This window comes from Pleurodeles waltl, chromosome 6 (assembly GCF_031143425.1).
Source record: "Pleurodeles waltl isolate 20211129_DDA chromosome 6, aPleWal1.hap1.20221129, whole genome shotgun sequence".
Classification (NCBI taxonomy): Eukaryota; Metazoa; Chordata; class Amphibia; order Caudata; family Salamandridae; genus Pleurodeles; species Pleurodeles waltl.
This window is the reverse complement of record NC_090445.1, coordinates 434,689,618-434,707,337: the sequence shown is the minus strand read 5'-3', so window position 1 is coordinate 434,707,337 and position 17,720 is coordinate 434,689,618. Positions and strand designations below refer to the sequence as shown.

Below are 17,720 nucleotides of genomic sequence, written 5' to 3'. Positions count from 1 at the left end.
CTGTTATAGATACTTTTTCATTTGTAACCATAAATTATTTTGACAGGATCCCTTCCTGTCCTGAACCTCCTTTGGACCACACAGGGACTGGTCGTCACCTGTATCCCTAGGGGGGGCGGTACCCCTGCTTCCTCTGTTCCTTGCCCACATGCTCAGGGTTCCGCCCCCTCTCCAAACACCAATCAGCCAAGGGGTGTACCGGGGCGGCCCAGGGCATGAGCCCCGTGACCACCCCAGTGATCTGGGCTCCCTACCCTCAATCAGGTGTGTCCATCCGCAGGTTGGTCCAGGACTTCAGGATCCTATCTCTGTTGTTATACCGGGGCCCCACCCTTGGGGTCCCCTCTGTTGCTTCCGTTTACTTTATTCTCTCTTCTTCCGCCACGAGGGCGACCAGGGCCCCACGGTCCTTCGCCCTCCCCACCAGAAAACAAACACTTGGCGAAGAACCACATATCAGCCATGAATTGGACAGTACCGGCGTCGGACAAATGAACCAAGTCCCTATGAAATATTTCCGGTCCTTTTAATTGTCTATGAGGGATGTTCCACAAACGGCCCAGACCAGGGCATAGTTTTGCCATCTCCGCGTTAAGTTGCCTAAATGACACATTGATTGTCCTTGGCTTTATTCCTGGGACCCATTTTTTCCGCGGCACCATATGAGACCAGGCGATGGCTGCGTTAGGGAATTGCTTAGCTAGCTTTGTAATTTCTAAAAATATGGCCTCCCTGAGGGCCTTCCGTCCTAAGTGTACCAGGTCGTTGCCTCCAAGGTGAATGATGAGGTCCGGGGACTGGGCCCTGCACATCCACGAGCCAGATCTACCAGCTGCTGCAGCTGTTTAATTCCTTTGCCGACAACCCCGCACCACCTGAAGGCCACGTCTAAGCTTGTCACCGGATTCGGTTTACGGAGCTGCTGCAACCGGTATTCCGCCCGACGAACGAATGAATGCCCCAGTACCCAAACCACACGAGGAGCCATCTACTGTAATAAAGGGAAAAATGCGTGAGAAATGATAATGATTTTTAAGATATCACAGATAACCACTGATTAGACCAGCTCTGGCCTAACGTAACGCTTGTAACAGTTGGATGACCATCTTCCAATGGCTTTCACCTCTGATATGGGCAAGCCTGCCCCTGCTGCCAACGTAGCCGCGCCAATCCTGAATGAGTGAGGGGAGTAACCCCGAGGTTCTACGCCCGCTGCCATTAGTGTAATCTTCAGTACCTCTGTAAATTGGTAGCGCGACAGACAGTCCCCATTTGCATGTATGAATAGCGCAGTGGATTTCTCTAAAGGGCGCACCTTTAAGTATGCAGCTAGATTGGCTACAGGACAGATAATTGACCCATGCGCTGCCCGGAGAGCAATCCTCGCCCCCTTGCCTAACTGATCAGTTTTTGACTGACGCAGCTGTATGGTGGTAAAGGTTTTATCGATTATCACATCTGGCCACTGGAGACCCCCCGCGTGGTCGTTCTTGGAGGCACCTATCATTTCCCCAATGCGGAAGGCCCCATAAAAAGCCACCGAAAAGGCCGCTGTGAATAAGGTAGCCTCAAAAGGTGAAGATGTAACTAAGGTGACTGAGCCCAGCAATTTTTCTAATAATTGAGGGGTTATGGGCCACCTCGAGTCTGCACTGGGACCGTCCGTTCTCAACCACCCCACCAGCGCCTGCTTAATAACAAAGGCATTGAGTTTAGAGTCTTGCCCCCTTAGCTTGGCGAAAAAACGGATGGCTGAAAAGTTGGCTTTGGCGCAAGACAGTGGTTTACCATTGCTCTTTAAATGTTGCAAAAAGGCACAGATTGCTTCGGATGAAAACCAATCTAAAGTGTTCACGGATTTCAAAAACAGTCTATAATGCAAGAAGGCCCTTTCGTATGCCGCCCTCGTGCGTGTCCCCAAAGATGACACTACTAGGGCTGATAGTGCTGGACACCAATCCTCCACAGTGATGTTGGAAACTCTGTCCTCCTCTCCGACGCCTGTGGGTGTGGGTGGGTGGAAAATCCTGCATTAGTGATCGAGACAAGGCATCAGCCGCATTGTTATTTACCCCTGGAACATGTTTTGCCCGGAATGTGATGTTGAGTTTCAAACACTGTAACACCAAATGCTTAAGTAATCTAAGCACCCATCTGCAACTAGCTTTTTGTCTATTAATAGACTCCATGACTGCCATGTTGTCTGACCAAAATACTACCGACTTGTCTCTCAATATGTCGTCCAGACCGATACCGAGACAATGATGGGAAATAGTTCTAAAAATGCAATATTTTTGGTGAGACCTAGGTTAACCCATTCTGATGGCCAATCCGCCCTGCACCAGGTGGAACCTAGGATAGCCCTGAATCCCACGCTGCCTGCAGCATCCGTGAATAGGCCGAGGGAAGGGCTATCTACTGGGAGATGAGGCCAGATTACCGCCCCATTGAAGTCTTGTAGGAATGCATCCCAGACCCTCAAATCTTCCTTTACTTCAGCAGACAGCCTGGTGTGGTGGTGTTTCTCGGTCAAGCCCGCCATAGACCTAGCTATGGATCTGGAAAAAGGTCGGGCCATGGGAATGATCCTCAGGACAAAATTCAATTGTCCCACCAGGACCTGCAATTGGTGAAGGGTGACCTTATTAAGGGATAGGACAGTTCTGATGGACCCCTTAAAAACCTGAAGCTTATCCAGAGGAAGGCGACACTCCCCTGCGTCAGTGTCAATTTCGATGCCCAGAAAAGTGATGCACGTGGAGGGGCCTTCTGTTTTATCTTGAGCTATTGGGACCCCGAATTCACTGAACATGGTTGTTAGAGAATGCAGGGCCCATAGGCATTTTTTAGACTGAGGGGGTCCCAAAACTAGGAAATCATCTAAATAATAGATCACATTTACATGACCGGTACGCCTGTACCACTGTAAGGCAGAACTGAACTGTTCGAAATAACTGCAGGACACACTGCACCCCATGGGCATACACTTGTCATAAAAATAGTCCCCGTTAAATTGGAATCCCAAGAGATGGTAATCTTCAGGGTGGACTGGCAGAAGCCGGAAAGCTGCCTCAATATCTGTTTTTGCTAGCAGCGCACCGTGCCCCAGACCCCTCCGCTTCTCCACAGCCTGGTCTACGGTAGCATAACACACTGAACAGAGGGCGGGGTCTATAGCCTCATTCACTGACGCACCCCGAGGAGCTGACAGGTTATGGATCAACCTGAACTGACCAGGATCTTTTTTGGGTACTACCCCTAAGGGGGAACAAACACAATCATTTGTAGGGGGAGAAGGGAAAGGGCCTGCCAGTCTCCCTAGTGTGCATTCTTTACCAATTTTTCTAGCCACTTCACCGGGGTTCCTCACAGCAGACAGAAGATTTCTGCAATGACCTAAAGGGGGGACATGGGAGGTGGGAATTCTAAAGCCCTGAGAAAAACCTTTAATCAGCCGTTCAGCTGAAGCTTTAACTGGGTAAACCTTCAGCCAAGGGATAAGAGCATCTAAATGAATGAGAGAAGGCAAGGAAGAACTAGACACAGGGCTTACTCCCCTCTTTAACTTTGTCCCTTGATTTCTTAAGGCATTTAAATTCGGGGTGGGAGGGATGCCCACAAAATGCACAGGAGTGCCTGAATTTGCACGTCCCTGGGGGGCGGGAACATACCTTCCTGTTGAACGCCCAACAAGATCCTTTTTTGTCATTTGAATACTGTGCTCGAAAGGGCTGCTTACTAGGTAATTTGTTGTTCACGCACTCCAACCAAATATTTACTTCAGTCTGGTCCCACCCAATCGCTGGGTCCTCTACCTTTGCCCACCTGAAATCCCTGTCATATTCTAGCCAGGCGTTCCCTCCATACTTATGGTGGGCTTTTAGAATTTTGTTCGCATAGCATATCATTGACATACCAATTTCAGGCTTCTTTTCTAGCATGACCGACATAAACCAATTTGTAATATTCTCTTCAATCTTTGGCTTTTTATCCGTAAACGATGAGGCTTTTGAATCTTTATCTTTTGGTTCTACCTCCCTTCTCTTAGCCCTCACTAGGCTGAAAATATCCACAAAATCCCCTTTCCATATTTTATCTTTAATTTCAGAAGCCACATGTCCAGCTAACTTCCCTGGCCTAGATAGCAATGTGTCCAAACCCGTCCCTTCAGCTGAAGCCCGTGTTTTTATGGCGCTAACACCCTGTTCCATAACCTTACCATGCTCTTTTTCCACTGGAGGATTCTGAGACAGCGAGCCCTTTGCCTGGCTGACACAGGGCCTTGAGGTCGTCACCTGTAATGAAGGAACATTACGCGCTGTTGCCAATGCCTCGACCTGGCGCTTAAGTTCTTGTACCGTATTCTGCAATGAATCACTAGCCCATGGGGTCGTGGGGGGTGGAGTTGAGGTTGGCACAGTAATATTGACTAACATCTGAGACACCGTCAACAAGGCTTGAGTTGTTGGGTCTTGAGATGCCCCTGGGAGGGCCATTGCTACCTGCCCCTGCTCTGTGGTTGTGCCAGCCCCTGGTGCCACTCCCTGAATGGTGGGTAATGCTTGTGCGGGTAACTCCTTGGTGGGTGCTGCTAATGCCGCTAAAGATCGCCGTATGTCAGCTAGCATAGCTTCCACCCCTCCCACCGGACCCGGGATAGACGTCGCACCCCCGGTAGAGGCCCAGGAATGCCCCCAGAGGGTGCAGCAGATGCAGGAATAGGGGCCACAATGGTGACTGAATCAACAATAGGAGGAGGGGGGGCAGAGACTGTTTGTGGCCTAGGTTGTTGGACTGCTGCGGTTTGCTTTTTATTCCTCCGTTTAACTGGAGCAAATGATGCACGCGGGGCTACATGCGTGCGGCGCGGGCGGGAAGTGCCTTCCCCACAGTCCTCACCATCTGAAGGGGCAACCTCCCCATCTGAATCACCGTCCCCTAATTTCGCTAAGACCAATTTCAATAGTTGGGCCAACTCAGGATCGGTGCCCTTCCTCTTACCCACCCTCACCCTATTAGATGCTATAATGCAAAAGAAAGGGGAAACAAGGTCCAAGCTGTGGCAAAGAACCTGCTAAAAGTAATTTCCCTGAAAGAAAAAATGTTTGCTAAAACAACACCAACAGTAAGCTTTAAATCACAGCGGTTAACAGAACTGTTCCACCGTTCCCACAGCAGGACAGATTCCTGCACAGCTCAGCGTTTTATTTTAAGGGTCTAACCCCACTTTAGCCAGAGTAATAAATGCACAGCTTGTAACACCAGTTAGTCACGTAAAATTGCTTTCAATTAATACTAACCGAAAATTAACCAACTGACTAGTAGAACAATTTCCAAAAACATCTGCCTGTGGATTACTTTGTTAATAATAGTACCACCAACCATAAAATGCAACTACAAAATGACATTAAACAACCAATTGGTGCCCATACAATTGCGCTAAGCAATAAAGGAAAAAAGGGGGCAGGGGTTAATACCCCTAGGATGCTGTTTAAATACACCAGTGCATAAATTGCATGAAACATTGCACCGTAGCTATACGGCTGGGCCAGCGAGTTAATTAACCAAAGGAGAAGGGGGAGCCCCTAGCAGGTGAGAGCGCGCACAGCCACAATCACTCCAAAAAACGGAGCCCAGACACCGTGCGCCCACTCACCTAATTTAAATTACTGAGGGAAAAGGGGAAACCCCTAGCAGGAGAGAGCGCGCACAGAACAGTAACACTCCCAAAAATGGAGCCCCGACACCGTGCGCCCACTCACCTTAATTTTTAAATACAGCCGGAAAGGGAAAACCCCTAGCAGGTGAGAGCGCGCACAGACCAACAAACACTACTAAAAACGGAGTCCAGGCCTCCGTGCGCACACTCACCTCGCTTAAAAGCAGAATGCCCAAAACACGCGTCTGCCACACCGCTCCCCTGCGCCCAAAGACCTGCCGAAGCCTGGATAAAGTCGAAGTTCCACGAAGTCAGCGAAGTCAACAACAGGCCTGTCCGGTTAGGCCGCCGTGCCAGGAAGAAGAAGGCCGAGCCTTCTGGGGGGGGCGCTTTTATGCCCCCCACTGGCTCGCGGCAGCCCAAACCGGTCTGGCACCGTCGCCGACCAAAACGTCCTTTATGCGGCACTACTTCCGCTTGCACGCCTTGCGAGGCGTGCGAGCAGAAGCCACAGGCCAGCCCGCGCACAACTAGTGCGAGGGCCAGGCCCACGGCGTCCCCGATCCTTAAGGGGCCGCTCTCCCCCCATGTTGGGGGGGGTGCTTTTCCATAGCATTCATTCACCGAATGTCGATGGAAGCATGTCGGCATGCGCAGTATTTCACATGGCAAGATGAACTACCAATTATAACTCACCTGCTGGGATCTGCCATGTACAGTATGTTGCTTTTTAAATTGCCCTGTACTCCTCTTGCTTTGTTATATAGTGCTACCTAAAAAATGTAAATACAGTGGTTAAAAAAAAACAAAAAGAAGTGACCTCTATGCTCCATTTGAACCTCCAGGAATCAAGACAGGTGAACGTGAAATCACCTTCTGCACTTATTTATTTTTTCTGCTCTATCTCACTGTTGCCCCAAGTGGCTGCGGAGACTAAGCTAGAGGCCCTGACGTTGGAAGTGGTATTGCACAGGTGTGAGTGCATTCTTGGGTAAATGAGTGCATGTCAATGGCATGTTCCTTGAGGTCTCAAGCTGGACACTGTGTCTTTGATTTTTATTGTAGATTTGAGTTAGTTTTGCTCGAGGTGAATAAGCTGGAGTCTACTTGCTGAAGGCATTGTAACTGGAACAATTTTCGGAGGTGGGGTGCCGGCATCAATGTTACATTGTTGAAGTCACAGGGAAGGATTGTGAAAAATCCAAGTCCCGCACATGTGAAGCTAATGAGCCACGCCCATTTAGCAGTAGAGTGGTAAGGGTGTGGTTTGTAGCTGGCGGTGAATTTTGGAGCATAGTGTTTCATATATATTACTAAAGCATGGTGTGATAGCTACTGTCACATTCAGACAGTACTGTTTCCATTGAAAAAGCCACAATATTCGCTCGGACATGAAGTTTTCCTGATAAAAAATATATAGCACACCAGCAATAATGTGTAGAAATTAAACTGCTTCCCATTTATGTACACTGGTAAGGCTGAGCCAGCTGATGCCATTCGATGCAGGGTAAGGCTCGCTGTGCCAACTGACGCAGGAAACTTTGGCATCTGGTATTCACCAACATAACTGGCATATTTTACTGAATAAATGTACTTTTTCTTTGAGCCAGGGTGTGGCAGTTTTCCATACTTCTCAACTCGCCCGTCGAGTGGTCTTACCCCGTCACCCGCTAGCATCCCTTCTTCCCTCGGCTTGTTGCGGGTGCAACAGCGCCAAGCTAGGCGCGGCAGTGGTTCTTGACAAGCGACATATAATATCATCTTTTACACTGTTTCACACTAGTTATGTCTCAGTTTACGTGGAGGAAAGAAGGCTGAGTGGGCGTGGCAGCGATTCCTACTCTTCCCTGCCATTAGCATTTTTTTCCTGGCTCAAGCGTTCAACTCGCAGAGTTATTTCTCCCACTGCTGAACGCAGTTTAACAGCTGGGAGAAGTATGACAGAACCCACGTATTAATGCACTCTACTCTGTTAATAGAGGCATGCGCTTGAATCAGTGTTTATCCAGTGTGTGTCAAGCCAAAGATTCAAGCGTGTGGCTTGAATAAAAATACCAAGATAGTCTCACCCACCAAACTGTTACAAAAGGTTAAGAGGTGTGTTGTTTCTTTGTATAGCCCTCTTTCATCAGGAGAATGAAACCTTGCTATCATTTCAGGGGTGATATTCTGTAGCTCATAATCCACAATAAATGTGGCACTTATTTAAAAAAAAAAAAAAAAAACAACAGCAGCAGCATCAAACAAGAACAGAATTGACCAAATGCACTTCCCATAACTAGTGTTGTGACCCCTGTGCACTCCAACTGCTTATGCTGCACTAATGATGGCTGTATCCCTGCAAAGCAGGCTATCTCCTCTTCTCTAACTCCTCCCGCTGTATCTGACCACCACTTCAATCTCAAAACAAGTCTGGTCTTTCTGAGAGAAAGCAAGCAAGCTACAGCATGCTGCCTCCATTTTTTTTTGCACCAAGGGCGCCATCTGCCTTCATACTAGTAAGAAAGATGAACCCCTATGCCCACTTTTTATTGTAAAACATTCATAATTGTGATACAGTGGGCCACTAGGCAAAAGTGTAATTGCACCTTTTTCACTAATGATAGCTACTGCCTTGCTTTTGCCTCTGGCCTTTGTAAACATCTCACACCATCCCTCTCCCTCCCATCTATCATCGCTCTCCCTCTCCCCTCTCTGATGCCCAAATCAAGGTCTCTCTTTTGCTTCATTTTTGCCCTCCCTTGGGCCATTGCTCCAAGGCTCAAAGAAACACTGGCACAGGAAGTATGCCCGGGGCTTCTAATGAGCTGCATCGCCGTTGATACCTACAGCTGTTTACTCTGGCCACTCAACAGGGCCATTACTTCCAGGCTAAATGCCCAGCACGGCTTTCTGCCTCTTTGTGCAAAGAATAACAATAAAAAAGTGCATTTAGCTCCGCTATATTGTTGCTTGGGCCCTGTTCTGCGCACAACAGTGGTGAAATGGGCCATAATGCTAGCAAGGCAAATGCACTCTATGTTCTTTTTCATAGTAAAACTGCCATTACTGGGGTCCAGTGTTCACTCACAGAGGGTGGGGCTGGCTCCTATGCTATGAAACAGATAGTAGAGAACTAAAGAAGAAACATGCCTTCTCACCAAGGTACCCACTACCTGAAAGAAAAATAAATGTGTGCAATGTTTAATCACCAAATATAAAGGCTGCTTTGGAGACAGTGTAGGTTTTAAATAATGGAGTCACTCAGTTTTATGGTGACAAATATTTATTCTTTTTGAGAGGTGATATATGCGTCCATTAAAAGGAGCGCACCCTTTTAATGGACACACAAAAATATGTACACTAGATATAATATGAATATTTATCATTAAAATGTATATTTTTGAAGCACTTGTTTTATCGCAAACAGTATTTTGCAGCAGCATGTTTTATACAGTATAATACAATTTCAAAATAATGGCATTTACGGTGCTTTCTGTCACAGAATGGGACCTAGTAGCACTATAAACAACTCACTATTTCTCCCTGTACCAATTCGGGATTTAATTCTGTGACTCTGGTCACACACAAAGACATCTGCAGTGATCACATTAGCCAACTGAGGTTTCATAAGGTAAAAGAGTGTTTCCCTTTGAGTCGTTTATCTTGCTTTTATTTTTCATTTGAGGTGTTTGATGTTTTTATATGAAGTTACCCGAAGGTGAAAAGAAAAACAATAAAATGGCTTTTTTTATTTTTCTTCCCACACCCCCTTTTTAACCATTTTCTTGACCCTATCTTCACACCCACTGACCCTGTCTATGCCACTCGTAAGTACTGTACTCACATGTTCTTAATGGACTTTAACTTCTGCATGCAAATGAAGACAGCCTAGAAATGCGCCTTTCGCTCTTCCAAGCCATCTTTAGTTGCATATAATTTCAGACTCATTTGCAACCCAACCCCTCTCCCCCCGGAAACACATCCCTAGCCCGCCAGTGGGGTGCGTCCCACAGTTTGAGGACCTGTGCTCTAGGGTCTTTGAAATGATGGTAAAATATGACATAGCCACTGGAATTGTGCAATTTTGTGTCTGCGGTGTTTCCAGCATATTTTTGGACATGGTGGGCTTTCCATATAGTCCATCTGCTGCATAATGTGCACATTTCAACACAAAAAATGTGTTTCTAGGTAAAATGAACCAAATGTTACTAAAAACCCAGCAACGCATAGTGCTACACTGTGATGACGGTTCTGTTACTCACTGTTGTGTTTTGTGTTAAACTGATACTAATGAGAAAAGACCTTTGCCCAGACAGTGTTAACATGTGTACCAAGCATTTGCAATGCAATGGGTCTCGCATTTACTTGAGTTAGAACTATTGGTGTTTTAAATTCCTAACTGGACTTTTCTTGCCACATAGATAGAAAATGAAGAATTAAACAGTTGACATAAGGGAGTTGATTAAAAGCGCCATGGCCGCCATAAGTGTGAAGGAGACACACAAAAGGAAAAAGAAGTTCGCTCAGTCAAACATATCGACAATCGTGCTATTATCCATGTAACAGGTTCAGTCTGCAAGGCGGTAACAAATCCTCCCCAGGAGGGACAAACATAAAGTATTTACCAATGGTTACAAAGGATGTTTGAAAGGCAAGCCCATGAACGAGTGAAAGTGATGGGCATGAGGTGGGGTGGTTAAATGCCCACAAAACTTAACACAGGTAAAAGAGCTTGCGCACTTGACCTAAAAATGATCATAATTGAGCAATGCTATCACAAAATGTGGAGTATTCAATGCATAATTTGTATTTTCGTTCCACTTAATTTGGTCAGCTCTCATCCCCAATCTCAATCAACACAACCACTTTCCCAGAAACCTGGTAACAAGCAACCATCAACTTCCTTCTGAGGAAGCCCTCTGCAGACTCATCCAAACTCACTAACTTCAGACTGCTTTCCCTTCCACCATACCTGGCTAAAGTTATAGAAAAAAGTAATCAATACATGACTCTCCTGCCACCAGCTGCTCCTTGAAGTTTTAGGCTAATCCACAGTGTAGAGACAGCTCTCATTGCAGCGACAGACTACATCTGGAAGATCCTTGACAGAGGAGAAATTGCAGCAGTCATCCTTCTTGACCTCTGTGCTGTCTTCAACACACTCTCCTATCCAATCCTGATTAAACTACTTTACGAGCCTGGCATCCAAGGACCTACACTTAAATTAATTTGAACTTTTCTTACTAGAAGAACACAAACAGTCAACATGCCTGAAAAATCTGAAAACTCATTGGTGAAGTTCCGCAGGGTTCCTTGCTCAGCCCAACCCACTTCAATATCTACCTGGCACCGCTGGTGGACGTCATCCACACACACAATGACCTACTCATCTACGCTGATGACCCATAACTAACACTGTCCCTCTCAAGCAGAACACCCAACACCAGAAACAATTTCAACTCGTGGATGACCGAAGTGGCCACCTGCATGAAGTCCAACTACCTCAAACTCAACACTGACAAGACTGAAGATACCTTGCCATGGGACTCTGTCTGGTTGTTTACGGGCCTCAGGGCCCAACCCCATCACACAAGCACTCTGCATCATCCTCGATCTCTGGACATGTCCTCTCAGGTCAAGGCATCCCCTCAGCCTGCTTTCACAGCCTGAGGATGCTGGAAAAGATTTTCAAGTGGCTGCCTAATAACACCAGGAAAACCATTACCCAAGCCCTCATCACCAGCAGATTGGACTGCAGGAATCACCAAGCGACTCATGAAATGGCTTCAGGTTTTCCAGCACGCTGGAGACAGACTGCTCCTTGGCCTCTCATGCATTTATCACATCACCCTACAACTAAGGGAACTATACTGGCTCTCTATACGTGAGTGCACACAGTTCAAGCACTACACCACATAGGTCCTGACTAACAGATCAGCTGCGTGCATTTCAACCAGGGACCTCTGCTCAGCTGGACTCTTACTCGGACATGTGCCATGCATATGCAAAAGCAGACCAGAAGGCCATGCTTTCTCATACATTGCTCCTAAAGCATAGAATGACTTCCCACACCAAATAAGAGCCTCCTCATCACTCCTTGAATAATGCAAAAAGCAGAAGACCTTGCTTTTCGAGCAACGGCCCTTGAGGCGAGCATCACACACCCCTACTAAACTCCATGATACTCTCGGGGTGATTAGGTGCTATAAAAATCTTCCTAACAACAATTCTGCTGTAAAATTTGGTTTTCCCATGCCACATAATTCCAGTGCCCCTGATGATATGTGAATGATTTTGCCCCAGACCTGCTGGTTTTTCAATAATGCATTACTTTCCTTTTGGCCTTTTCAAAGGCTTATTTCTTTCCAAGTAATAAGCCTGGCTGAGCATTCGTAATTATTGTGTCTATATTTTTGGTCTGATGTAGCCCACTTCTGCTCCAAACCACCTTCCGTGAGCCAGACTGCAGAGGATTTCTCCACAGATTGCTGAGGCACAGTGAGGGAGTGTGAGAGCTTGCTGCCTCCTGCTGAGGATTGGCTAAGGATCTCTGTGCTGCATTGCGTGTCGACTGAGGCTAGCAGTGGGTAACTGACAATAGGCTCAGGGCATGTCGAGTGTGTCTGATGAAGGCAGATGGCCAGTAAAAGGGATCTGATAAGTTGAGAGTGAGTATGCGTGCAAGTAGATTGGGTCCGAGGGTAAGTTACAGAGGACTTATGGCAAGTGGAGCATCTGAGTACTAGCTGACGGATTCTGACAAGTGATAGTTGGTCTCTGAGGACTGTTTGATGGACTGCTGAGTATGTCTTGAGTCGGACTCCTTTGAAGGTGGCTGAGAACTATTGTGGGATGCAGAAGGGCCGGCTTCCAAACTTAGCCAGCCCTTAAATACCCTCAGTCAATCCTAAGGGTCTGGTGGCCAGATGAGGCTGGGGTTGGTTGGGTGGTATGAACGGCGGTAAGAGGCAGCAGGGTATCTGTGAAGGCAAGCTGAGGGTCATCTTAAAAGCAGGCTGAGGGTGAATTAATGCAAATTGTAGTCTTAAAGGGCCAGTTGAGGGCTTGTAGTAGTCGTCTAGGGTTGGATGGCGTCAGGAGGGGCTCTGAGGGATGGCATCTGTTCCAGGGATTAACTGAGACCTCTGCAGCAGACCTCTGCCTTTGCCCTCCGAGCATGTCTGTGTACCCATAGTCTCTCCTTGTTACTTACTTTGCCCAATATGACCCCAGAAATAACGCCCATCCTTTCTTTTAAACACTGTCAGTCAGAGAAGGGCCTCGAGGCAGGCACCTCCCCATCTACTGCAGCCTGCATGTAGTGTTGGGTTTGAGGGAGTCCGACAGTGTGTGCTTCTACTCCCATAACCGGTTTTCTGCTGTCCTTATTTGTTTGTGTGTGTGTTAAGTCTGCATTGTTGCTGTCTATGCTGCACCGCTTGTGTGTGTGTGAGGCTATGTTGAACCTGTTCTGTGTCTGAGTGAAAGCTTTTCCTGCTGTTGCTTTTACAGAGTCTGCTGTGTGTGCGACGGGGGAGCACGGCCTGCTCCTGATTGTGCTGTGAGAATCCCTCTGCCGTGCCTGTTCATTGCATGTGAGGTGATCTCGCATTGCTGTTGCCTGTGTGGCATATAGCATTGGGCTTTCTTTACATTTCATGTTTAATGATACCACTGGAATAATGTTTGTCCTGATGCCTTTGATTTTAGCCCCAAACATCCCATAACGTTGAATTGTGCCGTCAAGTGTGGTAGGCGTGACTCCTAAATGTTTTAGCAGACTGCACTTCTTGGAGAGGTTGTACAAAAATAGCTTCCAGTCGTGTGAAGATTGCCATAAAGGAATGTTAATGCTACTGCGTTGGGTGTGTAACCTACGAAGTTGCCTGTTTCTTCGCTTTTGAGTTCAGAGTTTGTGAACACTCCCTGGACACAGACGGATTTTTCCAACAGCACCTTCAGTGTGCGCCAAGATTTGAACTCGAGCTTCAAAGCAAAACTTTTTGAGTACGTGGCTGCAGTCCTGCCTGCTCTGGCTGAGTGGCAAGCTTCATTGTGCACTTTTCGAAGTTTCCTTCGTGTACACCTGTCGTGTGGTTTTAATATGGGGAGCTGCAGAGTGGAGGCAAAAATACACTCAGTCGATGAACTCCAGAGATGTCCTATGGCTCTTGGCAAAATGCTGCAAATCTTGTTAACCTCTTTTTTTCCACCTACCACCTTTCCACGTCCCTTTGTCTCATCTTCCTCCATACGTTTCCCTCCTCAGGGCCTCCGAAGGGCGCCGTGCTCCTCCAATGGCTATGAACTTTTTGAAGTGTCTGAAGAGAGAGACGAGGAGGTGGCAGCGTTTTGCCACATGCTGGATGGGTAAGTCTGGCGCGGCCTCTGCATGCTGATGTGCGGGTCCCTTGGGGACAGGCGGAGAGGGAGAAGTAAAGGGTGATCAGGCATCCAAGATCTCCCAGGCCAGCCTGTTTTCCAAGGACCATCCCCGCATCCTCACTCTTTTTTGCTCAACTAAATACATGTCCCGGTTGCTGAGAGCGGATGGGCTGAATGTGTTCATTGATCAGTGTTGCGCGTGCTCGCGTTTTCACACACCATGGACAGAAGTTCACACCCAATTAAAGAGCAGCCTTCTGTGCTGCCACACCTCACTGCACAGCAGGGTTTAACCAGGGGTGAATTGGTGTCACAAGAGTCCGTCAGCCAATGTTAAGCCTGCCTCTCTGACTCATTACAGCATGGGAGAGGGAGTGCTTTGTTTTCTCTCGTTTCACCTCGCTAAGGTTTGTACAAATCTGTATTTCCGCTCTGAGATGGGGCCTTTTTATTTTTGATTCCATTGCGAAATGTAAATAATTCTATTATGAGTCCCTGGGCGTCTTTCTGGCTCTCGCTTATCGAAACCCACACAAGCTTATCCAGCCCTCTTCAGGTCACAGCCTCCCAGACAGTGCAGCTGTCTGGTTTGCTAAAGGCATTTTGGACTTTCAGAATGTTGGCCTAGGAATGTATTCCCCCTGTTGATTACCATTGGATTTGTGGTTTGTAACTCACTTTTTCTGGGTTTTTATTTGCTGGCTTTATTTGCTTTAGGCTCTCCAGGTTGCGTTTGTCCCACCTGTTGCCTAAACCATATTCACTGTATTCTTCCACAAATTCCCTTTCTGTAAACAGGCCTTTAAATATTGTTCTTATCTTGTCGCGTTTGCTGTGCATTCAAAGAACGAGGTCAAATGTCCGGCGTTATCTTCCGAGGGCCCTTGTTTACTTTTCTGTGTCTGACTTCAAAGTGAGACGATTTATGTAACAATTGTGCTGGATACTGGGACAGGAGAGGGATTTTTCTCTAGCACATGACATTTAAATAAACTGTAAGTATTTCAGAATATATCAGAATTAGAAACACAAATGAAGCACAGTTATTATTTCTGAGGTGTGTTGGAAACAAATACTTTAATGTGATCAAAACAAACAATTACACCAGATGGTGCAATTTTCACACATTTCCATTGGTGCACTGTATAGTTTGATAAGTAAAACTGTATGTCTGTGCAAATGTAATGGTCATTTCAATTGAAAATGTGTTGTCTATAATGGCAGTGCGCTACCATGCATACTTCGCTCTATGCCACTCCACTCTGCCTGGCACCACTCCACACTACTACACTCTACTCTGCACCACTCCACTTTACACCACTCCATGCCACTGTGTTCTGCACCACTTCACTCTGTCACTGCACTCTATGCCACCTCATGCTACACCTCTTTACCCTGTACCACTCTACTCTATGCCAATGCAGTCATTGCCACTCTACTCTACACCACTACAATCTTTGCCACTCCACTCTACACCACTCCAGCCTCTGCCACACCAATTTATTCAGCACATCTCCACTCTAGCCACTGTACTCTACACCACTCTGCAACACTGCACTCTACCAGTGGTGGCTGATGTAGGAGGCTGGCCTGGCTTGTAGTGGGTACCAGAGGTACTTACACCTTGTGCCAGGTCCAGTTATCCCTTTTTAGTGTAGAAGAGGCGTTTCTAGCAGCTTAGGCTGATAGAAGGTAGCTATGGCAAAGCAGCTTAGGCTGAACTAGGAGACATGGAAAGCTCCTACTATACCACTGGTGTCATATGCACAATATCATAAGAAAACACAATACACAGATATACTAAAAATAAAGGTCCTTTATTTTTATGACAATATGCCAAAAGTATCTCAGTGAGTACCCTCAGTATGAGGATGGGAAATATACACAAGATATATGTACACAAACCAAAATTATGCAGATAATAGCAAAAGGAAGTAATGCAAGCAATGTAAAGTTACAGTAGATTGCAATAGGAGCACATAGGTATAGGAGCAACACAAACCATATACTCCAAAAGTGGAATGCGAACCACAAATGGACCCCAAACCTATGTGAGCTTGTAGAGGGTCGCTGGGACTGTAAGAAAACAGTGAGGGTTAGAAAAATAGCCCACCCCAAGACCCTGAAAGGTAGGTGTAAAGTGCACCTACTACACCCAGAGAGCACAGAAGTCGTGATAGGGGGATTCTGCAGGAAGAACAAACACCAGCAATGCAACAACAGTGGATTTCCGGACCTGAGTATCTCTAAGACAAGGGGACCAAGTCCAAGAGTCGCGACAGTGTTGAGAGTGGGCAGGAGCCCAAGAAATGCCAGCTGAGGGTGCAAGGAAGCTGCCACCTGTTGGAAGAAGCTTGGTGTTCTGCAAGAACGAAGAGGACTAGGAACTTCCCCTTTGGAGGATGGATATCCCACGTCGTGAAGAAGCTTGCAGAGGTGTTCCCACGCAGAAAGACCGCAAACAAGCCTTACTAGCTGCAAGGGTCGCGGTTAGGGTTTTTAGATGCTGCTGTGGCCCAGGAGGGACCAGGATGTCGCCACTTGGATGAGGAGACAGAGGGGGCGACCAGCAACGTAGGGAGCCCTCACAGAAGCAGGCAGCACCCGCAGAAGTACCTGAACAGGCACTTAGAAGAAAAGTGACCCGGAGTCCACCCGAAGTCACAAAAGGGAGTCCCACGACGCCGGAGGACAACTCAGAAGGTTGTGCACTGCAGGTTAGAGTGTCGGGGACCCAGGCTTGGCTGTGCACAAAGGAAATCCTGGAAGAGTGCACAGGAGCCGGAGCAGCTGCAAATCATGCGGTACCCAGCAATGCAGTCTAGCGTGGGGAGGCAAGGACTTAACTCCACCAAACTTGGACTGAAGAGTCACTGGACTGTGAGAGTCACTTGGACAGAGTTGCTGAGTTCCAGGGACCACGCTTGTCATGCTGAGGGGGGACCCAGAGGACCGGCGATGCAGTCTTTTGTTGCCTGCAGTTGCAGGGGGAAGATTCAGTCGACCCACAGGAGATTTCTTCAGAGCTCCGGGTGCAGAAAGGAAGCAGGCTACCCCCAGAGCATGCACCACCTGGAAACAGTCGAATGAAGCAATACAAGGTTGCTAGTAGTCGTCTTGATACTTTGTTGCGGTTTTGCAGGCGTCCTGAGCAGTCAGCGGTCGATCCTTTGGCAGAAGGTGAAGAGGGAGATGCAGAGGAACTCTGGTGAGCTCTTGCATTCGTTATCTGGTGAGATCCCCAAAGCAGAGACCCTAAATAGCCAGAAAAGGAGGTTTGGCTACCTAGGAAGGAGGATTGGCTACCAAGAGAGGTAAGAGCCTATCAGAAGGAGCCTCTGACGTCACCTGCTGGCACTGGCCACTCAGAGCAGTCTAGTGTGCCACAAACACCTCTGTTTCCAAGATGGCAGAGGTCTGGGACACACTGGAGGAGCTCTGGGCACCTCCCCTGGGAGGTGCAGGTCAGGGGAGTGGTCACTCCCCTTTCCTTTGTCCAGTTTCGCGCCAGAGCAGGGCTGGGGGGGGGGGGGATCCCTGAACCGGTGTAGACTGGCTTATGCAGAGATGGGCACCATCTCTGCCCATCAAAGCATTTCCAGAGGCTGTGGGAGGCTACTCCTCCCCAGCCTTCACACCTATTTCCAAAGGGAGAGGGTGTTACACCCTCGCTCAGAGGAAGTCCTTTGTTCTG

The 17,720-nt window shown here is 47.5% G+C and overlaps 1 protein-coding gene across 2 annotated transcripts in view; it reads left to right on the top strand.

Moving 5' to 3' along the window:
• The window catches only part of PIK3C2B (phosphatidylinositol-4-phosphate 3-kinase catalytic subunit type 2 beta), a 304,990-nt gene that overhangs the window by 97,829 nt on the left and 189,441 nt on the right, over positions 1-17,720 (top strand). For both annotated transcript variants that reach the window (XM_069238510.1, XM_069238511.1), the window contains exon 3: positions 13,911-14,011. In XM_069238510.1, the coding sequence (XP_069094611.1) occupies positions 13,911-14,011 (101 nt within the window). The remainder of the gene's footprint in view (positions 1-13,910; positions 14,012-17,720) is intronic.